Source organism: Calypte anna, chromosome 4A (genome assembly GCF_003957555.1).
Source record: "Calypte anna isolate BGI_N300 chromosome 4A, bCalAnn1_v1.p, whole genome shotgun sequence".
Lineage (NCBI taxonomy): Eukaryota > Metazoa > Chordata > Aves > Apodiformes > Trochilidae > Calypte > Calypte anna.
In genome coordinates this window covers 31,533,923-31,560,573 of record NC_044248.1, presented here as the reverse complement: position 1 = coordinate 31,560,573, position 26,651 = coordinate 31,533,923, and the positions used below count along the sequence as shown (strand labels likewise).

Below are 26,651 nucleotides of genomic sequence, written 5' to 3'. Positions count from 1 at the left end.
TGAATGCATTTGTACCTAATTCTGTAGCTTTCATTCATTCCTATCTTGAACAGTTCATGTAATGTGTGGTAGACCATGGATATATGTCTATAAACATCAAGATTTATTACATATAAAAAGAGTCCCCAGAAATCCCAACTACTTCAAGTCTAATATTGCTGTGAATCATAGGTATTGTGTCGCCAGATAACACAACAAAAAATTAGTAGCAGTGAAACACTTTACTTAATGCTGTTAGAGCTAATAGGTCTGAAACGAAAGGTAATTGCATATTAAAATAGAGTGGGTAGCTCTGTTTTGATGGAGAGATACGAAGATGTCAGGCAAGCTACTCTGTAGCAGGAGCGAATGGGTGCCCTGCAGTGACTGAGGATCGGAGCCCAGGAGAGCATTCCTTGCATTCCTGCAGCACTTGTCCTATACAAATACCCCACAACAAAAGGGAATCTCAGCACTCCGCACTACCAACTCCAGTGCAACACCAATTCCAGTTCGTAAATCGAGCTTCAGAAAAGCTGGCACTTTGCTATAGCTGCAGGCTTGATTATTTTGAAGAAATTATATGTTCTGAATGATGAATGTGAGGCATATTTGAAACTTTTTTTTTTTTTGGGGGGGGGGGAAGGACATAACACTTTCAATCTGTTCATTAAAAAATATAATAAATAATCACCCTTAAGGACTACTAATAAGTACTGACAAGCAAGATGCAGTCAAGATATGGAGCCCTCTTTGGTCTTTTCCCATGGTCTGCCCCGTAGTACCTATAATAGCTGCAGAAATATTTTGCTGACGCATACGAGACAGATTAGACCAAAGAGTTATCTTTGTTAATGAGGCAAATGTAGAAATTCAGTGGGTTAAGATTACTATCTAAAGACACAGCCTGTTTGAGAGCCATGTGTATCTAGAAGCATAAGATTTTGTCTCCTGAGACCAGCAGTGTATGTTTTGTGAGGAAAACAAAGCGTGTTTATCCCTGTAAATTTTTGCAAATAAAAAATACAAATTACACTACTTTACTTGGGATTAAAATGTGTAAACCCCTGCTAGTGAATGGAAATCAGAGAGTTTTCTTAATGTTGACATTATTTACATTGCATGATCCATATCAGCAAAGGGTACACATCGCTTGTGAAAGCAAATACATTAATAGTATTACACTGCCGTTAATGGCACATTAATAATACTTGCATGATTTATATTTGTCAAGCTGCTGTTGAGATTTTCTCAGCTTCTTGGTAAACAAAGAAAATCAGCCATGTTGCAAGACTTTTATTCTTTAGAAACTTCGAGTTTCTAAACGTGAGAACAAGCCGCTGGATAACCCCACCCTGGAAAGTGTTAAATTGAAGATTTCACACCCTTCCCTTTCTCCATTTTACCCCATGTAGCAATGACAGGGGACAGCCGGCTGACGCGGATTACTTTGGAGAAGACTGACAACAGGTGGCCTCCCCAAAACGGGGAGTCCCTAGAACCAGCAGATTAAGTTTGGTGGGTTTTTTTTTTCTTTCTTTTTGAATTTTTAATGTCCAGCTTGCTCATCACCGATATCCGTGAGATGCATCACCGAAGCTGTGGTGATGCGCGTCCCTCGGGACGACGGCGACAGCCGGGCGATCTTTTTTGGGGGATAAGAACGACAGGGATGGCTTCCTAGGGTGGGTGAGTGGGGGATTATCCTAAGGAAACACTGCGGGGTGGGGAGCGGGTATCTGGGGGGCCGCGGCTGGCGGGACACCCCAGAGACCCGCCCCCCCTTCCCCGTCCCGTCCCGCCCCGACCCGCCCCCCCGCCGCTCCGCCTCCCCGAGCCAGCAACTTCCCCGTCGCCGAGGCGGGCGTGGAGCCCCTCATCATCCCGGATGGGAAGAGGAGGAAGAAGAAGAAGAGGAGGAGAAGAAGGAGGAGGAGGCGGAGGAGAAGAAGGAGAAGAGGAGGAAGAAGAGAAGCAACGACGACGTTCCCCGGGGGGATGCGGCGGAGCGGGCCGGCGGGAGGCGTAGAGCCGGTTCGGGTGGGATCGCCGAGCCCTTGTCACCGACGCTACTGGCGGGGCTCGGCCGCCGCCTCCTTCTCCGGGCGGCGGCGCTGCTGAGCCCGCGGTGTCTCCGCGCCGCGCCGCCTCCCAGCTCCTCGCCCAGCGGAGGCTGCGGCCGCGCAGCCCGCAGCGCCAGGCCGCGGCCGGTCCTCCCCCATTCCCTCCCTGGCCGGTGGTGGAGCCGGGGCAGGCGGCTGGAGGCAGGAGAGGCGCGATGGCGTCCTACGTGGATAACAGCTTCCGCCAGGCGGTGATGAAGAACCCGGCGGAGAGGAGCCCCCAGGTAGGCAGACCCGGACCCCGCGGCTCCCTCACAGCGCCCCGCTGCTCTCCGCCGGCGCGCCCGCCCCGCGCAGCCCCGCCGGAGAGGAGGAGGAGGAGGGAGAGCCCAGCAGCTCCACGGCCCCGCTTCTGGGGGATCGGAGCAGCTCAGGCGCGGGCTTCACACCCCCCACCGCCGCCACCTCCCCACCCCCCCTCCCCAGCGTGAATTCCCGGGCAACAGGAAAGGAAGAAATGCACTAATGTGAACAACTTTCCTCGCACTCCCTAATTTTGGGGGTGGAGGGGAGGGAGAGCGAGGAACACCCGCTGAGTTTATTTTGAAGGTTGCTTCCGGTAACAAGAAGAATGCGCTTAAACAAAACAAAACAAAAACCCAAATTATTCTGTTCTGTTGTTACCCCGCGGTACGCGGTGGCTCTGGATTTGAATTCGATCCCTACTTTTACATAGCTGGCTGGAGCTGGCAGCGCTGTTTCATAATGTTGGGGCTGAGGTCAGTGGTATTCTTGGCAAGTCCTTGCTCTCCAAAGTAGGGTGAAATCCTTACACAATGGCACCAGGCAGGAATTTTTTAGATACCTGCGCCGGGCTCCTGGAGCCCTCTTTGTTGGAGCACTATGCGAGATGAAGCTGTTTGTAAGCATAATTGCACATGGAGAGGCTGTGAAAGGTTAAACTGGGGACTGGAGTGTGTATAGAAACATTTTGACTTAACATGACCTGAAAAACAACTAAACTGAACGAGTTCCTTCTGCTGCCGAATGGTTGCTGCAGTGGCTGTTGCTGCCAACTGTCTAAAGACTAATAAGCTTTACACTGATCCCCGCATCAAGCTGCGGTTCAATAGCTAATGATACAAGGAGTTACTTTGCTTGGAGTTGTAATGCCATCTGCCCTATTTTCTAAAGGCTTGTGCTGCTCTCTGAGCAGTCCCTGTGTTCTGTTTTTGGGGAAGAGATGGTATTACTGATTCTTTTGGCAGGCGGCTGATTGGCTGGTGTCGTTTTCAAATTGGGGGCAAAGAGGAAACCTTGACTTTCGGTCGGCACCCATAAGTCATTTCTCCTACTATAGATACGTCATTGTGGTAATGTTATTTTTACCCTCGTGCTCATGGAATACGTGTGAAAAACCCCAGCCTCCCATGGAAAAATATACTGAGCGCATAGGCATCATAGTTAGTGTGTCTTTTTTGCAAATCTTCCCTTTTTTCCTTTTTTTCTTCCCCCCCCCCCCAGTAGAAAAAGCTGCTACTGGAATGTGTTTTTGTGCTACTAAAGTTGTTTCTCTGTCCTTGTTTGACCTTTTCCAAATGTCTGTTTGTCTTCAGTGCTGGACCCAGCCCTTCAGTGTATTGTGAAAGCTGGAGGACACAAAGTGCTCTCCCCTGGGGAAGACACTCTCTGCAAACTTGTAGGGAGTTCCCTCAAGTTGGTAGAGGCTTAAATTCCAGCCAGCAGAGCCTGCCAGTGGCATCCAGCCTCAGGAGATGGTTATCGAAGAATGGCATGGTGTTCAGGAGAAGTGACACTGGCAGATGCTCGGAAACCAGTTAGTCAGGTAGTGGGGCCACCAGGCTGGGCTTGTGACAAGATCTGTGCCATGGGAACTGTTAACCTTTCTCCTGTCTGGTTGGTTGACCCTGCTCTCCAGAAAGGATAACAAAAAAAAAAAAAAAAAAAAAAAAAAGAGAGAGAGAGAGACTGAATGTAAGTGAAGAAATCAACCCTAATGCAGGGATAAAGCTGGTGTGAAGGACATGGAGCAGTCAGCTTTGTCAGGAACACCAGGTCTGCTTTAGTGCTGTATGACTTCCCAAATTAGCAGACTGGAAGCCTGCTGGCAATAGCCACAGGAAAAGAAACCTACCCTTAAATCCATGAAGCTGACACTGGCCAAAGTAATTCACAAATAAGACCAAATTTATGGGAAACACTCGAAATACTTGAAACTGGTGATTGATCAGATGTGCTATTGCTCCTATGTGCTCCTATTGCTGCTGGAGAGAGCAGGGCTTGCAGCAGAAAACCTGGTTGGCATTTTTGCCAACTGCTCGTGTTGAATTATGTATGTTGAAGAGTTTTCTAAGGCTGGTTTTCTGTTCTGAAAATTTGCTTTTATTTTACATCAGCAGTGAAATTTGAAAGAAATATTTTTATGCTTCATATTTTTCAGTCATGGAGTAAAACAATAAGAAAAAAAAATTTCTGTAGAAAGACATGAAGTGGAAAGAGAATGTATTTATTATGTACATGTTAGTACAGGAAATGGCAAGAGGTGTATGTCAGTAGCGTGCTCGCTGCTTACTTGATCAACTGACAAACTGGGACTCAGTTTCTCACAGGTCACAAAGAGGTAAATGTGTGTTTGACGTTACTGTTCACCTTGGATGGTTGCGGTGCAAATTTGGCAAAATGTCTTCACTGCATGCTCAGTGGGATAGCCAGCTCCTGTTTGTGTCCACAGCGTTGAGAACTGCAAAATCTGATGTACATTGTCAGAGAAAGCAAACTTTATTTTGCATGAACTTATGAAGTGCAAAAGTCTCTAATTTTGGGCTGGAAAGACTTTTTTTTTTTTTTTTTTTAAGTAAACCATGTATTCTGCAGTTGCTTAATCTTAGAAATCTATCTTGCATCTTAGAAAACAGGCAATTCTACGCTGCTGTAATGTAATCTGAAAAAAAATAGGGCTGTTTTTATTTTCAAACAAGAGAAATGGAGGCCTGATCTTTCTTTATCCAAACAACTCATTTGCATGGCATGGTATATGAATAACTAGTTACCTCAGAAGCTCCACATACTGCTGCACTGTTTTCATGCCACGTAGTGTCGTCTGCAGGAAGAAATTTTTTTAATGTATGCCTTGTATGTTAGGTGCTTAAGTCATTTTTCTGGAAACTGCTGGTTTGATACATTGAGGCAATTCAGTATAGTTATGAATAGCAGTGAAGTGTCAGCATCAGACCATATCAGGAGAGGGGAGGGGGGAACTGTACAGTTACCCTTAGTTGGATGCTACTGCGTCATTTAATGTCAGGAGACATCTAAACAGGATGCCATTGTTAAGCAGATATTCCCTTCTCAAGCACTCAAGAGGAACAATGGTTTAATTATAGGATGTACCTATGCTTTTTTCCAAATAAACTTTCAGCTTGTTCCCCAGTTGGGTTATTTTTATACTTGTGACCAGTGGTAGCATGATTGTGTGCAATCTTCAGATAAGCCAGGAATGAACATTTCCTTCTTGCCATAGTGATCTCTTAGCAAATAAACACAAGGCAGTCTAGTTTCATGGGATCGTAGGAAATAAACATTTTATTTGTGAGCCTACCATAAGGATTATTCCGAGTCTTTAAATTCATGCTTATTGTATGTATGTGTATCAAATACACTTAAGGACTAAAATTACCATTTTCACAAGAGCCTATTTGTAATTTCTTTCATTAGGAAAAAAGTATTTATGAGCTTGGGTTTTGCTTTCAAGGATTTTTTTGGTTTTTTGTTTGTTTTTTACTGTCAACATGCATGTTAACTTATTTTTTTGATGCTAGTATTTAGCCAGAAAGGGGGTAATGCTGTTACCATGCAGCTGACAGGAGTGGAATGCTGAGAACTGGTTCTGTTACAAAGTTCTCGTGCTTGTTCTCTCTGAGATCTGACACCCTGAAAAGCATGGGGCTGTGACAGCTGATACCTGATATTTGGCTGTATTACATTGATAGAATGGTCTTTCCACCACGTGACTTAGGGCTTTTTGGTTATTCAGGAGTACCTTTAGTTTGCAAAATTTGGTGTTCTGGGTTTTGATGGTCGAGCCTGTTCGGAGAACAAAGACTCCTACCTGCGCTTCTCATGGTAGAGTTCAGGCTTTCTGCTGTCTACAGTAACTAATTCTCAAGTTTGGGCATGATTCTTAAATTTTTGTTAACATTTTGACCATGGTTAGTAATGCAGCTTAATGAACAAGGGCTGCTGGAAGTTCTTGGTAAAGGCACTTTCCTGTTGCTTGGCAGTTGGCTTGAAGTGAAGCTGCCATCATAAAGTCAGCTGTAAGGGTAGTTGGTCTGAGCAAGTGAAAAAGCCCTCTAGATGCTACAGAGTTTTGGAAACATTTTCCAAGTAGTTAAAAATCCCCCAAAATGTCTGAACTGCAAGTTAAGTGTTGTCTTTTGGTATCGCTTGGGCTGTAAGTGGGGGAGAGATGAATGCAGATAACACAGAAGTAATAATCACATGTATTTATAGACCTTTGCCCACAGAGGAATGTTTTGTCCTTTTTCAGCACTTTACTGGGAGGATATAAAAAACAAAGTAACTCTTTGGCAACTAAACAGATAATCTATTTGTTTACTACAGAGATAATATTAGAGAATTTAGTTTTGAAGTAAGCATGCATTTTTTTTCCTCTTAATCTTATATCTTGAGCTAGTATTATGATGCAACAAAACTTCATGCCCAACAAATGTAATTGTATGAATATATCTCTTTGTGGCTGGTAACTAAATCTGAAAACCCTTGTACAGCTCAGATTTTCTTGTGACCTCTATAATCTCAGTCTACTGAAGCAGCCCTGGAATGCCTGATTCTGAACTTCCACTGTCAATTTTCATGTCTTTTCCAAAGCTAAGGGTCTGTAGTTCAACAGGCTGCTCCATATCCTGTTTGTTTTGAAGGAATGTATATTTATTTTCCAGTTTTCTTGATGGAGAGTACATTTTCTCATAGTCATTCATACCTTTGTCACCAAGAGCTTTGAAATTGGGAAGAATGTAGAATTTTTTGCATTTTTTCTGCAACAGTTCTCTCCTGTTTCATAGTCTGATGCTTTCTGCCTTTATAGATGTTTCTGTGTCCTGTAGTAATACGAGTTTCACCATATGATCAGGAAGCCTTTACCCAGTGAGTAGAAATAGCTGATATAAAGTTATTTGTTATTGTAAACACTTGTCTGCTTTCTCATTACATCAGAAGTTTGCAGCTGGGTTAGCTGCACATGAGACAATTTCAAGCCACGTAACTTGGAAAGTGAGGGTTTAAATGTAGCACTGATAAGCTCTGCCTGATTTCCTTCTTGATTAATCATCTGTTTGGTAGAGTTTGCTTTTGGTTTCTGCCCTGTTGTGGCTGCAGAAGTGTTTGCATTGGGTTCAGGCTGAGTACTTTCCTGTGAGCTGTGAGCATGTTTTTGACAGCTCTGTGGACATACTCTGCTGCATGCAAAAGCTGGGAAGGTGATGATGCTGCCTTGCCTTCCCATGGCAGTCTTGCCTGGGAAAGTCACTGAAGTGAGCAGCCTGTATTCGTTGGGCCTGAAGCCCAGGGATCCTCATCCCAAGCTTTATTTTGTCTCTTGGTCTACTAACATGCTGTTGAGACATGAGTACATGGCAGTACCCTCTGCTGGGCCGGGCTGGTGCCCTTGTCCCACCCATCACTACTTGCCTGGCCGTGGGGACACTGGAGAGGCTGCAGAAGAGGATGTAATCACAAGGCAAGACTAATAGCTAGGCTTGCCCTTCTGCTAAGCCTAGTATTAAGCAAAGTTGTCTGTTGAACCTCTGAAGTAAAAAGACAGAGTTCTTTCTTGTCTCGGGAGTGAATGTGTCAGCAAAAGTAAATGGCACACAGGCATCTTCCCCAAATCATGTCTTTCCTAAATAGAAGGATACAGTGTTCTGTGGATTGTGAGATTATTCATTGTAAACACTACCTGGAAAAAAAGATTTAAATGTAATCTCTGAGGATGCTTTATTTTGTGCTTTTTACTTTAAGAGGTTAACCAAGGCTTTGTGAAAGTGGTTACTGTTTCCTAAATTTTATTATTTAAAAAAATCTACATACCCGAAAGTCTGTGTGCTTATGGGAGTTACTGAGTGGCAGCTACTAATTCATTCTGATGAATTAATGCTCTGATTTTGATAGCTTTTTTTCCCTAAATCAGAATACTGCTACCTAATCTGTTAGCATGTTTTAAGAATAACCATATGTATACTGAACAGGCATTGTAAGAACTTTGACTTCCTCATTGAGGGTTTTTTGTATCCTCATGAGAAAATATAGTTTGTCTTGTGTTTTGGGAACTTTCCCACAGTAGGAGATCTAATTTTTGCTAGGCATTGTTTGGGAATTCAAAAGGAGCACTGGCAGAAAGCTCTACAAAGATGCTTTGTGAAGGGCAGCTGAGCCTGCACGCCTTGTTTGCTGCAGTCAGTGTTGCAGATTTAATTTGCTGGATATATTTTGCATGAGGGGATATATTTGAATAAGTCTTGAAATAGAAGTGGTGCTCAGCTTTGCTTTTTTTTGAGGTTGGTGGAGTTGACCACTTCTTGAAAAGGGATGGAGAGGAGCTCTACTGCAGTGCTTTTCTTACAGCATGCTTTTGGAGTTAAAATTAGTGATTTTCTCTCTCTGGGTATCTCTGTTCTGCCTGTTTATCTGTAGATGTATTTCTTTTGCTCAGGTCAAACAAGACGGAGATACACAAAGTAATTTAATACTTGATTTTGAGCAGTTTTAAAGAATTCTGGCCTTCAATAATGAGCAGCATGTATATCGTTACCTGATCAGAACAATGAAAGAATAAGAGAAGGTTAAAATACTTAAATGTTATTAGGTAAAAAACCAAACCAAAACAAAAAAACCAACACAAAAACCAACCAGCATGAGGTTACTTTTCAGCATTGATAAAAATTGAAGGCATTTTTTTGTGTTGATATTTCTCTGGCTAGCAAGATTTCCCCATTTTTCTCTTATTTGTACATAGGCTGATTAACACAAGCTACACAAGATAAATGCACGTGGTATCAGGGTAAATTTCTTGGAAAAGGGTATATTAAGTTTCATGGAAGATGCATTGTTTGAGCATGACTGCTGTTGACTGTCTTTATCAGGCTGTTTGTTTCCATTTGCTTGCTTTTTGTGTGTCTTAAAATTTAAATAAGTTTGTTTTAATAAATAAAAATATTTACTTCAGGGTTATTTCTGGTTTACAAAGGGGGAAAATAGATCCTGTTTCCTGTGGGATGAGGCTTTAAAATTGTTGAGGGTGCTTTATTTTGTTCCTCTGGAACCCCTATTTTTAAGGGTATTCTTGTCTCATCTTTATTTTCCTTTTTTCTGTACCTGGGGAGAAAAACACTGGTACAGTCTTTTCCATTTGAAATTAGTCATTTGGACTTTGTGTCCTGTTAAGCAAAAAATAAAGCAAAATGTAGGGGGATAACACGAATATGGTTCCTAAGCAGTTGATGGGAAAACAAGCCTGTGTCACCAATATAGCTGGAAGAAGCTTCTTGAGATTTGACTTGTGGAAATTAAAGGCTAAATATTTCATGGTATATTGTATTTTTCTAGCAGCAAAACTTGTTTGAGAGCTTTGTTTCCCATACTGGTGTTCTCTGGTGCCTCGTCTGTGGCTATCCAACTGTTCGTGAGGCTGCAAAATAAACAGGATAAGTGATACAACCTCAGTAGCTGACCAGAACCAAAGTGACATATTTGAGAGGTTGTGCATGAAAGTTTTTTCCTCTCTGAAATCTAAGTGACTCAGTCTGGTTTAGATTATGTCTCCAAATGTCAATGTTGGTGCAGCTGAAGGTGTGAAGTCTTGTGTTACAAGACTGAGAATAAATGCTTATGGCTGTATGTAGGAACCTTTGAAACAGCTTAACCCTCCTCCAGACTGAACATGGTGCTCCATTTTTGAACACCATTTTGAGGTATAAAATTAAACTGGATGGAAAATTACCGACTTATTCTTGATGCATTTCCTAAACTGAGATTTTCTTTTTTTTTCAGCTTAGAGGCATATGCACCAAATGCTTCTTGAGACAGAAGTCTTTCATTTCAGTTTGTTCTTCCGAATATTAACCTTAAAGAAAACTGTAATAATCCTTTAGCTATATAAGGTTGTTCCCCCTTAATGCATTGCAATGGTAAGAAGCCTGGGTAGTCCACTGCCAGTCTTTAATCACCCTCAACAGGAAATCGCAATGTGTGACAAGATCCACTACATCACTTCAGCTTCAGGGTTGGTAAGAGATGCTAGGACCTGATACATTTTTGTATTTACATTGCTTTATTGCATGGTAGCTGCAAAATGCATGCTGGTGGGCTGTCTTCCTTGGTGGGGGGAACAAAGGTGTAAAGTGAAACTTAATTTTGCAGGTGTAGAAGTGAAGTGACATGCACAATTTTCTTTTTAGTATCTGAAGTCTACTGGGACTATAAGTACCCTATAATGTTGTTTTGACTTTGAGATAAGTGGTTAATCTTGTCAGGGAACTGTTCTCTCACCTGAACAGAACATTTTCTCAAAATAGCTAATATTTCTGAAATCAGTAGTCCTTAGGAATTGTGTGAGTAAGCAGCACTCATTTTAGGGGTACATATGAGAATATACAACATACACAGTAGTAAATATTTACATACCTTTTGAGGAGGAGATTTGGCTGTGCAATATTACAGATTTGTGTCTGTTGTTCATGTTGCTTTCAGTGCCCCAAGGGCGGGCAGGCAGGCAGGCATTGTTGGAGCAGTCACAGTGCCTGGTCACTCCTACCTATGTGCTGTAAATCCTTTAGTTTTTGAAGGTAGCATGGCTACAGTCATAGAAGAGAAGAAACATTTTTGTTGTAATGGTTATGTCAATATTTTGAAGCCATGGTATTTTATTGTGTTTACGTATGTTTAAGTATCATGGTCCTTGGTGTTGAATTAGTGTTGATCTTTAAGTTAGCAGCTGCAAAATTAAAATGTGGTTAAAATGCATTAGGTTGTATCATAAAGTAAGATAAGGCCCCACAGCAGACGAGGTGATAGTGTTAAAGTATTGCAGGATTCTGTAATGACAGCTGATTAGAAAAAGGTGTCATGAAAAAGTGAGAGGAAGGAGCTGACTGCCCATACTGGCTGTGCTGGGGAGCTCTGCTTGTGGAATTGTTCCTCAACTCTAGAGGAACCACAGTCTCTAAAAAGATTCAAAAACTGGAAGAAAAATGCAGGTGCCAGATGTTGCTGATGCAGAATGTGTGGCAAAGATGGTTTATGTGGTTAGGCTTTTTATCCTGGTTACTAAAGTCATAAGATGCTGAAAGCTGAAGTGGATCTTGACACACATTCTGATTTCCTGTTGAGGGTGATTGAAGACTGGCAGCTTCTCCAGTGAAAGCAGTAAGTGGCCCAATGATTGAATCACAATGAATGAAATCACATTCTGTAGTTAAATATTAATTTAGCTTGTGGATGGAATAGACGTTAAGAACGTGGAGAAATGCAGTTTGATTGTGCAGGTTCCTTTTTGACTGTAGTCTCAAAGGAACAAGTAGCAAATGTGTCTTAAAAACAATAAATGTGGTTACAGTTCATGGAGGATGCTCTAGGTATGAAACAATAAATAAGATTTTGCACTGATTAATGATGAGTGCTGATCAGGTGGTTTCTCTCTCTGCATTTCACATGTGCCACAGGTATGGCAGCACCAGCTCTGTGCTGACCAGGAACTTGCTGGAATGAGGGTAACTAAGTTTCCATCCTTGTCAGGGCTTCTCTGTTACCACTGAAAGCTGCTAATCAGTGCCAGTGCATTGTTTTAATTCATCCTGATTGAGTTTGCAGATGCCAACTACTTGGTCCCAGGCCACTGAATGACTACCAGATGACTGTCAGGTGGCAACACAATTCTAGCTCAGTTGTTAAGAAGTGTTTTCGGTAACAATGCCAAGGAAAGGCTGATAGTCATTGTTGATGTTCGCCAAGGTGGAGGGAAGGAATATATTCCATCTCTGCTCTATTTATGGTAAACATCTATTTTAGTGCTGCTAGCTCCTATTTTGCCAGACTGAGCATTGATGCATAGTGGTTCTCCACTAAATCCTTTTAAAAAGACTAATTAAGATGACTTTTAGAGGACCTATTACTTTAGATAGCTGAAAACCGTCTAGAGGACTGGACACTGGTGGAAAATATGGTTGTGTACGTGACACAGTGATGTATAAATGCCTTGTTAACTTTATAAACCAATTCCAGGGAAGAAAAGACCTGTTTTATAAGGAATTGGAGATTTGGGGTAGAATACTTTTTTTTAATCCATGTGAGAAGTCAGTATGTTTCTGAATGCCCAAGTGAATTAGTAATCCTTTTTTAAATTTCTACCTTCTCTTACTTATTCCTTGTACCTAGCCCTGTACAGTGGTTTAACCTCTGTCTTAGCTAATTTTGTGTCTTGTAGCTTCTCACTTTCTAAACCTCTCTAGGTGGTATTTTTAAATTTTTTGCCTGGAAGTCATCACTTCAGATACTTTTCTTGCTAGGAAAGCACTTGGAAAGAAACACCAGGGTGCTTTTGGCTAATGCTTTCATTCCCATGGATTAGTATCTGAGTGGAAAGTAAACTCCTAATCTGTGAATTGCAGCACAGCATACTTTATACACATTGCTGTGCATTTCTGAAACAAAAAGTAGAGATATTCTCAGTACATCTTCATCAGAATTGGCATATGTCAGATTTCCAAATGTACTAAGTCGATAAACTAGCAGTGCTGTTTAAAAATCTAAAGTTCTTATGTGAATTAATATTCTGTTCTAAGAGGAAATAATGGTGCTTTCTTACAGTCCATTTTAACTTGACAGTAAACGAACATTTAGCCATGACGAAAGTAACATGGTTTATAGTGACACAGCCTACAAAAATCCAGTTGGATTGGCTGTTGACATTGGCCCACGTTCCAGCCAGTGAGTTACCTTACATTTCTTTTGAACAAAGGAGACTTGTTTGAAACAGGTGCTCTACTAGTTACCCTGGCTTTTATAAATAGCTTTTAGGTGAAGTATTACTTCTGTTAGCTGTGGATATCTTCACAAGGCGTCTTGGTTTATTGCAAGAGGTTTGCATTAAAGAAACCCCCAACATCTTGGCTATAGCTTTGTCATGTTTACTGCCTCACACATTGCCATTTATTTTTAGAGTATGCTTGTGACAATTTGTCAGCCAGATCCTGGCCTGTCACCTCTGCTGTTAGCCACTGAAATGCTGTTCCCAAGATGACTTTTTAAAAATTATACATGGTGAGTTAATACCTACCCATGGTTGTTCTGGGGTACTCTTAATTTTGGTAGGAAATAACATAGCTAGAACTTGCCAGCTTTGCAAAAAACCATAAAGTGGTAGGAAAAAAAAAAAAAGAAAGACCGTCTCTTAAGTTTTGTGACCATACCATGATGTGTTAAACTGAATTCATGTGTTAGAATGCTTGTGAAAGTCTGTGGTAAGTTGATGGAGTGTGTTGAAAGGCTTGAATGTTATGTATGAACAGCAGTGAATCATATTTCTAAATTATTTGTAAAATGAGCCAGGAGATAGGGAAGGAATAGCAGGACTGGTATCTTGGCTGGTAAGATGTGGCTACTTGCACACTGTGCATTGCTTTATGAAAACTGTATCAGAATTCTTGTAAGGAAAAATGAAAGTTCTGCTTTATACAAGTGACATCTGATATCTTACTTGATTTCTTTTCTTCTATTTATAGATTTCCTGAGTTTTGGATTTATCTGAAAGCTAAGGTCAGGAAGTGACTTCCTCCAAAAATACTGCTACTTGTGGTTTTCTGGCATGTTCTCTCCCCTCTCCTTCCCAAAAGGAACTGTACAGAAAATATTTTTCCACACTAAAACAAAGATCCTCAGTTTTGCAGATTTCATGCTCTGACTGTAGTATATACTGCTTCACTTTACCTAAAAAAATGAAACTTTTAAAATCATCTCTTGGTGCCCACAATGAGTTGTAGGATTTTGATTAACATGAAAAAGTCAGTAACCATTTAATTTGAGTCATTACTGCTTTGAGTGGAGTCTACACATGGGATGTGGAAGCAGAGGAACAGTCTGTATCCTGTTTGGTGGGACTTAGTTTTCCATGTGGTTTTTCAGATTACTTTAATGACTTTGTTTTAGAAAGGAGTGTGTATATACCTGGAGGAGATGCTCATCCCTTCCCTGTGCTTCTACCAGTCATTTAAGGTCGTGGAGGAACTTAAATATGAAAGGTCTCTCCCATCTTGGAGATTATGAGAATAACAAGCACACGGTCATGAAATCCATAAAGTTTTTGTGAGTTTTGGGGTGTGGAAGAGATTCTCCCCAGCTTGCAAACACAAGGCAATTACTTAAACCAGTCTCTGAGAGAGTATGGCAGTTCTGAGGGAAGCAACGATGTGGGAGTGCAATGAATTCTTCTGCAAGCATTTTTACATGCAAGTAAGTGGTTTTGTCATATCTGGGGTTCAGTGCAAGGTCTTAAACTCAGGATTGACTTCTCATAGCAGCCCTGTTTATTCATTAAAGTTTGTGCTTCAGAGTAATTTAACTTGCATGCTTATGGTATGACCACTTACAGCAAAATATGTGCCTTAAATTACTTTTGAGGAATAGCCATTGCTATGAAGAATGTAAAATTATGTGATATTTGAAGGCAACACTAAAATCTTTAACTAAAGGCTCTGTCTCCAAGTCTTCTTGTGGTGTTCCTCTCATTTTTTTTATTTATGTAAAACCACATGCTCACTGAAATTACTAATCACCAGGAACTTTTTGAGTTACAGATTCAAGAGTATGCTATTGACTTATTTGAACTCTTATCATGACTATTTTGTCATTTGATATTGTCTGATACTGCTTTATACTTCCTCATGCAGCAAACTAAACTGTATTTAAAGTTAGAGCTGTCAGCAGTAGTTGAGTATTTTCCTGCTTCTGTCTGTTGTGTAACTTTTTATAATGGACCTGATTTGTGCTTATAACTTTACCTTTGCTTTGACCAGACTTTGCAGTCTGTTGTCTTGAACAGGCTTCAAGAAAACAAATTGTAAGTTTGTCACTGTTTAACAATCTCATCCTCTCAGCCTCACCTCAGTGTGTGGTGCCAGTTGGAAGAAGCTTATGAAACCAGCTCTTTATTTCAAAGTTTTCTTAGGTGTTGAAATTCTAAGTACTGATCAAGCTGTTTTGAATCTATCCCAAAAGGTAAAGTGGTGTTTTTTAAGAAACAATCACAAGCAAAATCTTTTTCTATATTTAACCCAGCTTGGTGCCCTGAGGATAGGGATATCAATTTTTAATTCTGTATTTAACTAACAGATAAGGAAAAAAAGGAAATATTTTTGATGTGAGTCCCAGTGGGCTTGTGAACTGGACTTGCTCCTTTTTTCTTGGCCAACATCTTCTATAGACTCTCTAGAGGGAGAGTAACTCGTGTTTTCACAACTCTTCTTTTGCTTTCAAATAGCAACCATAATAATTAGGCTGCTTTAATGCTTTTCTTATATTCTTAACTGCTCACCCTGTAAAATAGCAGGGGAGCTACAGTAGAGACAAAAAAACCCTTAACATCTACGAACGTCTGTGTCTTGTCTTCCCACTGTAAAATGTAGAGGGGTGGCCAGCATCTTTTCAGGTGCTTTGCTCTCTCTTGAAAGTTGACCTTGAAACTCATGGAACCAGGTTGCATGTTGAAATGAGTAATTTTGTATTCAATTTATTGAGTAGAACTGGTAGCTGTAAAGTATGGTGAGGGGCCACGTGGTAAGTGCTGAAGGTGATACTTTCCACATCCACCCGCTTCTTAGTTTAGCATCTGGATGTTCTCTGTAATGTCAGAATAGACATTTACCTTTCAAAATGGATTTTTTTTTCCCGAAGAAAATGATAAAATAGTGGCTATAAGTAGCTGTAAAAGGAAGATCTAGTTCTTCTGTAGATGAGCTCTGATTGCATCCAATAGCAGACCTTCACCCATGGTTGTCTGCAGGCAGCTCAATGGTGTTTGGCAGTGGGTTGGTGACATTGAGGCATTTCAGCAAATTCCAGCTCTAAGGACAGCACAGATCTTGTTTATACCTGCATTGCAGCTGCTCTGGAATGATGACCTGCTCAGAGTACACGTGCAAAACTTGAGGGTGCTGCAGTTATGAGTCATTCAGAATATTTTAGTTAGGAGCCTGCGGTTCGGGAGCATACTCTGACTTATGGTAGCTTTTCAAATGGATTCCAACTTAATCACTCACAAATTCTTACTTTGAAAATATTCAAAGGAAATTATTCTTATGGAATTTATTTACTACTACAGTTAATCTACTGAGGAAGTCTGTGAAGAACTTAGTATAGGTTTTTACTGTAATTTTTAAAAAAGGGAAAAAAAAAAAAAAGGAAAAAGAAAAAAAGGGAGGGAGAAGTAAACATGTGGTGTGTGAGGCTACCTGCTAACCAGAAGGCTATCTTTTGGTCCAAATTAGATGCAGAAAATGGAATCTTCCAGACAGGGGCAAGATAGTGACCTGATAAAAAGCCAGATACAGAAAAAGTGTTGGACAGCTTGGTACAGCATCAGCCACATGATGAGCATAAGGCTTCTTTCTTGCCATGAGAATCTCCTAGTTAGTATGAACTATGATTTTTCTTTTATTTTCTTCTGTTTTCTAATTTTTCTGTATATTCTTGCTTTGTTTCCCATTCCCTTTACAATTGCAGGCATTTCTGTGTGGGGATCTTTTTCTGATTATTTTGTGCTGCCAGTATACAGCTTTCTAAAATTTAAGAATTACTCACTTTGATTAATGAACAGTTCAGGAAAAAATGCACTGCATTTAGGGGTGCAAATGTGGATTTGGTCTGTCATAATCACTAAAGTGTACTTGCTACTTATGGACAGACTCCTTCAACCTAAAAAAAAGCACCCTTTATGCATCAGATATCCTGTCACAATTGAAGCATGAGATATAGTGATTGCATTGACATCTCTTAGTGTGCTGAAATAAATAAAAAAAAAAAACCTAGGATTTTTTTTTCTTGTTACTTATGAAATATCTATTTAATCAATATTCTTTTCTTTACATTTGCGTTTTTATTAAAAAATAATATTCCTAGTAATAAGGATACTGAAATGACACACATAAAAATACAATCATAAACCATTCCTAAACCAACAAAAAATTCTGAACAGAATTAATGTTAACATCTGTTAACACTTTGATAAAATCAAGAAAATGTCCTTGCTGTGCTGTGGGGTGTGTGTGATTTCTTTGGTTTTGTTTTATTTTGCATTAAGAATAAATGAGTTACTGCAACTTAAACTAACTTAGCTACACTGAAACTGTACTGATTACTTGCATGAAATGCTCAAACAACAGCTGCGTGCTCTAAATATTCAATTGTTGAGTGTTTTTTGTTAGTTTGTTGTCATTATGTCTCTACATAGTGTGAATTGAACATACAGTTCAACATACATAGTACAGTTCAATTGATATAGGTGAAACATTTCATAATGATTCTGTTTCAACAAATGAAGCATGTTCTTTAAAAAAAACAACAAAACTTCTCCAGTTGGGTTTGGAGAACTGATAAATACCATAAATGAGTATAAGCCTGAGGATGTACTTTCCAAGTCAGTATTTCATATTTGGGGTTATGAGTATCAGTTTGTCTTTCCCCTGGTCTGTTAAGGATGCAATCTAGAAAATCAGCAAGTAAATGATTGCAATATTATGCTGGTTTTGAAAATACAGATGGCATCCAGAATGAAGTACTAATAAATAACTATTAATATGCTTAGTTGGATTTCTATGCAGTTCTGAGAAATTAGCTTTATCTCATGCATTTTCTGTTAGCTGCTACTTGTTTGGCACTTGAAAAAGCAGAGTTGGGAAAAACTGTGTCTCTGGATACTTAGACAAGTTCTTGTGGTCAGTATAAACCTAGAGTGAGAGTAAAGGGTGTATTTTTATGTGTGTAAGCAAATCTTTTAATGCCAAACTGTTTTTTTCTCTATTGTCACAAGAGCTGGGAGACCAAGCAGAGGATGTGTGCTTTTTTTTTTTTTTTCCAGATAGTTTCCCTTCTGATAAACAAATCTTCCAGTGTGTATTGTTGTGTCCTGATCCCTTAAGCATCACTGGAATTTACATTACAGCCAGTGATAAATGTGTAGAGAAAAAACCCTTTTTGGTGTGTCTGCATTCAGTCTATGTGGCTCTTCTGTAATTGCCACCCTGTGGGCAGCTGAAAGGTGTTGCCTGTTTAACAGGGCTTTATGTTGATGGGACTGATGGTAGAATGGTGTTTGGAGGGGCCTTAGAGCCATTTAAGTTAGCTGAGTCATTAATAAGTTAAATTTAAAACACCACAATCACCTTATCTGATCCTGTTTTTCTGCCACCCATAAGCACCTACTTTTAATACTCCCTCAAGAAAATGAGTTTTGCATATCTCCCAGTTCTTTAGGGATAATAGAAGATGGTTTTGATGCCCTGGATTTTGACTTGCTGTGACAGTGTATAAGGATGTGTAGTCTTTGGGAGGCAGTCCAGTTACTGTGCATCCTTAAGTGAGCTCTTGGGTCTCCACTGTTAGCCTAAATGTGAGGATGATTTAAAAGCTTTCACCAGGCAAGCCTAAGAGCAACAAAAATGATTGTTAATGAAACAATCTTTGCAATCTGGATGACTTAAACTATTTTTAGGGAGTATTTTATTATGTGTAGCCTGGTTGAGTCAAGATGTTTGTGTAGGTCTGGATTTTACTAGTGGAAATGGATGTTTTTTCTTATGCATTTTCAAGACGCTCTGCGTCAACCTGAGCATTGCTGTGCTGTTGACTGTGTAAGGCTTTCACTGAAGTAACCATCTGTAATTTTTTTTCTTCAGAAGGAGGAGAGCACCTTGTAACTCTGTAGCATGCATTTTGTAGACAATTACTGTTTTTCTGTGTTAATACAGCCTTTTCTTCCTAATGGAAGAGACAAATCCAAGAAAGACAGTTTGGTATCTATATTTTGTCCTGTTTATCTTAAGAGAAACTTAGCATAGCTTAATAGGGGGAAAAAGAAGTGCACACATGCAAAAGAAATTTTAATGACCAGCTTGAAAGTGTATGTTGGATCATATCTTATGAACAGGTGTTAATATTTAAGAATAAGATGTCTAGTAATTGCTCTCTTGGACAACTTGGAAATATTAGCTGCAAGCATTTAAAAATGTTAATAACCTTCAGCCCACTAGTCCAGACAGTTTCTGAAGGCTGAGGAAGCTGTTAAATAATGAAGTACAGTCGTGATTGCCAGAAACAGCTCTAACAGCCAGCAGAGTCAGTACTGCTTTGTGTGATGTTTTCACGTGTAGTAGATGAATATGAACCATTTTAGCAGAAGGATGTCTTTCTAAGAGCCTGGTGGTTTTTAAAAGGCTAATCCCCAGGTGAACAACATAGGAAAAGCAATGAAAAATGTGAGAATAGAAGGGTAGGTATACAGAGTACATGTTTCCAGGTAGCTCCTCTCCCTCTCCCCTACTCCCACCCCTGCATCTGTGAACTGTCCCCTCCAGCCATTTGGCATTTGATTTATGGCTCTGCAGCAGGACATATTGTTTCATTTACTGTCGTGGCACAAGAAAGTAACTTTCAGAGGAGGTTATATAAGGGGGAAGCAAAAGACTTGAATTCATATCGGCTGAGCCCATTTTGTGCTTAAAGACAACTGAGTTGGGTTTCAAGGTAATGTAAAGGTAATGTAATAAATTGTGATAGAAGCAAAGATGTGAATATCTTTTATTGCAAAATAGTGTGAAGAGCTTTTTCAATATGACCAGCTTTTTTTTTTTTTTTTTTTTTTTTTTTTTTTTTCATCAATGCTGTGTGTGTTTGCCCTCCCTCCCCTCCAGAGCTGTTGCTTTCTTTCCGATCTGGGTAGAAGTGTGCTTTAACTGGAAACAGATTTTAGCAGCTCCTTGATTTAAGTGAATGGTGTTGTTAAAGCTGTCCATCCATATACACTGACTTTAGAGACGATGGTGTCATACTTATATTGCATACAGCACTTAAGCTGTGGTAGTTTTTTATGTCTGGATTGCCATTCTCAGAGAAATGTCGATGTTCTTCTGCACAGCAGTAACAGCTGAACTTGTGCTCTGATCGGTTTTTACACCAGCAGAAATGCTTTTAATCATCTCATACCACCAAATATTCAATTTGTTTTGAGGAGTGACATAAACTGTACTGGCAAAGCAGCTTTTGCAGATGTCTCTGCTCTTGTCAGCTTGGTTTGACTGCCATCACAGGCTGTTCTTTTTATAGACCTGTCTGGAGAGAGAGGGAGCGTAGGCGGGATAATAACAGCTTTCATTTTGGTGAGATTTAGTGGAGTGTTTGCAGTCTTCTTGGTGTCTTCCTGTACAAGAATTGCTTTACCAACAAATTAAATAAGTGTTAAGCTAACTGATCTGCAGGTGTTCCAAACTTTTTGTATGTTTGTGATGTTGATAGGTGTGCCTCATCTCACAAGGCTGCTTATTTGTGAGAGAAACTTAAACTGAACTTTTTCCAATAGATCCCCAAAATATGGTGCAGCTCACTATGAACCCTACTGTAAAGCAAAAAAGGGTGAGAGAAGAATGCTCAGATGATAAATATTGGTATATGAAGCCATTCAGTCAACTAATGACTGTATTTCATATTTCAGGAGTATGAGCAGAGACAGGGGTCTTTTGTAGTATTTTTTTTCAGATCTTATTAGTCTGGTATGGCTTTCAAAAATGTAGTGCTGATATTGTAATGGGGAAAAAATAGATTTGGGATTGTAAGATTGTGGCAGGGGGCAACAGAGTTTCCTGTGTGGAGGCCCAGTATACTTTTAGAAAATTAATAAGGAAAAAAACACCTTTCTCTATTTCTATGCTTGGTTACATGATTGTGCTTAGAGGGGGAAAGTTTAGAACTAGATAACCTTTTTACCTCTCTGTAATTGACTATTTACATAGTATATGTAAATTCAGGTCTGATACTTGAAGTTTTTGTTGCTTAAAAAATCAGTTGTGACAATTTGAAATTGAAAGCAAGATTGCTAATGTTATTTAAAACAAAGAACTTCAAATTCTGATGAAGCTCTTTCCTTTCCTCTTCCTTTTGATGGAATCACCTAGGTTTTTATTTCTTTAAAAGCAGGCAAGCCCCAAGAAAACTGAAGGAAGTTACCCATGTTGTCATCAGTGAATAAACTGCTAGAACTGCTTCAAAACAGGGGGAACATCCAAAAATTAATAACATTAAATACAACTTCTAAGCATGAAGAAAGTTAATAACACTTCAAAATCTCCATTATCTCCCAGTTTCTTCTTTTATAGTGAAGATAGTCTCTCCTATTTCCATACAGAAATGTGATCTAAAACCTGACAAAGACCCAGTCTTTTGTTGACATTGGAAATGAAATACATTCTCTCCTTGGTATCTAAGACAGCCAAGCATTTTTGTAACTTCAAATGATCTTGAAATGTTAAGGGTAGGATCTGTATTTGTGTTTGGAATGCTCTTCTCTTAAAGTCTGTATTTTATGCAAACTTAACGTGGAAATAAAAATAATGACATAATGTTCAGAAATGCTTTAAAAGGTTTCTTTGCTAAGGTGCCCAGCTGTACTAAAGAGAGAGGTTGTATTTTGGTAATCTGAAAAAAATCTGTTTCCATCATAGCTGCACAGTAATTTTAGAGACAATGCAGCTTGTGTAAACTGTAAGGACAGAAAAATAGACTCCCAGTAATCGTAAGAGTTGTTTGTTTTTCATAGCTGCACTGATGCTCACAGGAAGGTTCATGATTTGTTAAATTAAAACTTGTTCTGTAAACAGTGGAAAAACTTAGAATTTTTTTTTTTTTTTACCTGATGATTCTTCCTATATCCTTTGAAAACTGGTGTGCCAAATTTGACAGAAAAACTAACTATGTGTTTTATGTTTTCTTGTTTCCCACACCTGAAGTTGAGGGAACTTCTTTAAGTAGTCATAACCTAGGTTTACCAGATTTAAATGTGAATCATTTGACTGCTTTTGACAGCAAGCATTTACCAGCACGTGCTGTGCGTAGCAGAAAGGGAGCAGCAAGTAGATGGAGTGATCCGTCAGCAGCTGCCAAAATTGTACACTGGATTTAAGCCATAGCTATTAATCAGCTCTGCTATGAACAGGGAAAAAAAAATGCATCAGAAGCCTTTAGGGCGTTGGGAGGGGAAATTCCTTCACTCTGCTAAACAGAAAAATATACTTTATTTGGTCATAGGGCAGCTTCTTAAGTTGTCTGGACTAGTGGAGTTGCCTTAAAACTGCATTTCACTTGGGTGAATTTAATTTGTTGCAAATGTGCTAATGAAAAAGTGTTTTCTGACAATGCAACCGAGACCATCAGGATTAATTTATTATCTTTTAATTGAAGCTGCAAAGGTCTAATCTACTAGTGTTTCTTTGTGTTTCCTCAGAACAGAGAAAGGAGGACATGAACCAGGATTTGTCCTGGTGCTTCTTTCAGGATTTGCAAGTTCACTTTCCACCTCTTCTGAATCCCAAGAAGATAATTATGTATTATTTCTAAATTATAGATTATATAACACTGAAAATCACTGAGGCATCCTTTGCTTGTGTGCTGATGCTAACAAAGCAAAAATTGTGCTGGATTGAAAGCAGAACTCTAGAAAGGGGTATCTTGGTGGAACCTGAAGAAAATGTGTTCTTTCAGGTTTATATAAGCTACCCATATTGCTGGAGATGTTCAGATCTAAGGGGATGTATCTGGCAAAACCCCCACAGTGAGTCGCAAACATTTCTCCCAGGAAATTTTGAATTTCCATTTGAGGAAGTAGGATATAAATAACCCCTAAGGAGACTGAAAATTCTTTATTTTATATAAAGTTTTAATAGTAGAAATGAGATTGCCCAGACTTAATCAAGCCTAAGTCAGTAGTAGTTGTTCAGGTTGCAAAAGATTATTTTTGTTTGTTGAATGTTTTTCTTGATCACTCGTGGTAAAAGAGTTGCAAAGATCAGAGAGATCTATTTATAATAGTTCTCTGTTTTGATTTGCTACTTAAAACTTATAATGAGGGATTTGGAAGAGAGGATAGGAAGTATAAAAAATGAAAGGCCTAATATGCACCAGTATTTCTCAGTAAAAGCTGGATTTTTCCTATGAAACTGTTCCTCATAAACTGAAAATTGAAGCTACTCTTGGGTCCTGTAAGGAACAGCTGCCAGGCAGCAGCCAAATGTCACTTGTATTGCATCGTGACTTAAATAGGTACCTGTATCTTCTGGTGCAAATCATAATACCAATTGTGCTGTCGTATTTAGCTGTTGAATCACTTACATGAACTTGCATATTAGGTTGAGTGCTACAAAGGGTGGTATTACTTCACACGAGACAGATATGTTAAAAGTTTTCAAAGATGTTTGGCAGATGGATGGATGGTTTTGCCTCTGGTTTTCTGCCTAAATTTATTCTAAAATGTGGCCTTAATATGAAAATAAACTTGATTGTACAAGTAACTGCATATTTCTGTTAATTTGGAAGTGGACAAGTCTGAGTTTCCCAGGTATTATCATCTGAAAAGATGTTTACAAAAAGGATATTTGTGTCTCATGTTTGTGAAGATACCTGGGGACAACTGGCAAGTTGAAGGTGATTTACAGCCTGCTGCATATAACTTTCTCATAGCATAAGAGAAAAATTACTTGACAGCAGCAAAATGGGAAGAAAGACACTGTTCTTCCTTTGAGATGTTTTATTACGCATCCACAGAGGAAAGTGTGCATTTGTTCAATCAGAGGGAAGGGAGTGGGGACCAGGTAAGAACTTAAAAATGGGACCTTGTAAATATTGGAAAACAAATTCCTGAAAGAAGAGGCCACTGTTAGTGAATGATGGATGCAACTTTTTACCTTTGAAATGAGTAGGAGTAGTACAAAACCAACTTGCTTGGCAGTACTGGCTTACAAGCTTCTCTACCTTATTCTGCAGAGTTCTTGTTTGCAACAGTGACTGAAGGGGAATCTTAATGTAGGACAATCCTAAATTAGTACCAAAATGTGCAAGAAAGAATGTTGCTGGTATCTTAGTCCTGACCCTCGTCATGCTTTGCCTGTTCTGTTCAGCAATTATGCTGTCAGGGATGCTGACTTATTGGCAGTTATGCTTTGTGTGTTGGATAAGTGGTTGATGGAAAAAAACCACAGTGTCTTTGTGGCTTTGAAAGAAGCCTGATTTATCTTCGGCAGAATACATAGAATCATGGAATTTTATGCCTTTATTTAAACGCAGGATTTAATTGAAATTAATACTTGTATAGCAAATAGGAAGGAAGTAAACATTGTAAAATAAATATGCAGATATATTGTTTTCTAGGCTTTTTAGCTTGCTTATTTATGATACTGCCTAGTAATGGGAAAACTATAAGTCAGAGTGAACTCATTTAGTTGAATTTTTTGAGGTGATTCTTCCACTGTCTCAAGTCAGTAAAAGATTAATATTACACTGTAATTAAATATTGAGTTAACTCATAGAGTGGTGTGGGTTGGAAGGGACAAGCTAGTTTCAGCCCCCCAGCCATGGAGAGGGGACACTTCCCAGTAGACCAGGTTGCTCAAAGGCCCCTCCAGCCTGGCCTTGAACAGTTCAGGGATGGAGCATCCACAGTTTCCCTGGGCAACCTGTTCCAATGTCTCACCACCCATGTAGTGAAGAATTTCTTCCTTATGTCTAGCCTAAATCTACCCTCTTCCGGTTTAGACCCATTACTACCCCTTGATGTATCACAACACACCCTTGTGGAAAGTCCCTCCCCAGCTTTCCTGTAGGCACCTCCAGGTACTGGAAGGCTGCTATACGTTCTCCCAGAGCCTTCTCCAGGCTGAACAACCCCACATCTCCCAGTCTGCCTTCATGGGAGAGGTGTTCCAGCCCACTGATCATTGCTGTGACCCTCCTCTGGACTCACTCCATCAGTTCCCTGTCCTTGTTGTGTTGGGGGCTCCAGAACTGGACACAGTGCTCCAGGTAGGGCCTTAAAAGAGCAGAGCAGAGGGGGAGAATCACCTCCCTCAACCTGCTGGCCTTGCTTCTTTTGATGGAGCCTAGGATATGGTTGACTTTCTGGGCAATGTGCATGCACATTGCTGGGTCATCTCCAGCTTTTAATCAACCAACAACACCGTGTCTCAGTGGAAGACTAAGTACTATTTGCCTGCCAAATTTGAAGACTTAGCATTGTCCTATCTGATGCTGATCTTATTATAAACACCTTTCTTACACCAGCTTCTCTTATATTTTGATAGTTTTAGGAGGCTTTGCTGGAATTTCTGTAGTACTGAAATATTTTGTTGTGTGTTTCATACTTCTGTCATTCTTCCAGGTGCAGGACTTTCCAAGGTAAAAATGCATTTTTCTCTCTCTGCTGGAAAGACTGTGCCGTGTCATATGAGCACATTTTTCACGTGCACTATCTTGATACTTATCAGTATGCTCAAATATTTTAAGCATGTTGAAGTACCTGACTCTTCCTTGCAGTTTTTCTGTGTACCCTTTCAGGTTGACTAAAAACCTTTAGTGGCCATGTGATTTCAAAGGATACACAAAGATGTCTTGTAATAAGGATTCTTGAACTCTGTGGCATGATTATACCAATCTATAAAAAACAATGTTGTTAAGAAAAGGATGTGTATACAGCTCTTTTGGGGGTGATTAAAAGAGGCCTAAAATGCCCTCTTCAGTCCTGATCCTGTGAATTAATTTAGCCTGCAGTCTTGAGATGTGAACTTCATGCCTTGCTTAGATGCTTTCCAACAGTAAAATAGTAGTTCTGAGTATATAAATTATATTTGTATTGCTTGGCATCTACCATCTATCACCTTAACCTCTGAGCTCCTCTTTTCACAAAACCTGTCTTTGTACGGAGTGTTTTTGTTCTACTTCTGTAGTTATTACGGGTTTTGGGAACCATGACCAGCTAGGTTTTCTAATAAGGTACTTTAAGCCTGTAGCTTGGTTTCACAATCCTGCTTAACACAAAATGTTGTAAAAATAATGATTTGATTTTGAATTATATTCTGAAGGGGAAAGTGAGATACTTTACCCCGAACAAAATAAGTAGGTAGGTTTCAAGGGAACTTAAGAGTTCATTAAAGGTTATTTGTCAAATGTCTAACTTCTTAGCTTCCCCTGTCATGCAGGTATTTTCATGTCACTGATGCATCTAAAAATAGTGAACACATTCCCATATTTTGGCACAGCTCCAAACAAAAAATGCATCCTGTTGATCATATGAAAAATCTCATGCATATGTACTTTAAAAAACAAAACAAACACAAACTGGTTTGTTTTCTTGAAGATTAACGTTGGGGTCAGGAAGAGAAATGTTCGCAGACAGGAACTGTCAGATTTTTTTTTTTGAAACAAAGACTGAATTTCAAAAAGGATGAAATATTTTATTCTGTTCTTTATGTTTACATGAGCCACTGA

At 39.6% G+C, this 26,651-nt stretch overlaps 1 protein-coding gene across 3 annotated transcripts in view; it reads left to right on the top strand.

Moving 5' to 3' along the window:
- Positions 1-1,798: 1,798 nt before the first annotated feature.
- Positions 1,799-26,651, top strand: part of RAPGEF2 (Rap guanine nucleotide exchange factor 2) — a 177,992-nt gene continuing 153,139 nt past the window's right edge. For 2 of the 3 annotated variants that reach the window (XM_030449638.1, XM_030449636.1), the window contains exon 1: positions 1,799-2,326. In XM_030449638.1, the coding sequence (XP_030305498.1) occupies positions 2,258-2,326 (69 nt within the window). In that variant the 5' untranslated portion in view covers positions 1,799-2,257. The remainder of the gene's footprint in view (positions 2,327-26,651) is intronic. The other variant, XM_030449637.1, reaches the window with a different exon arrangement.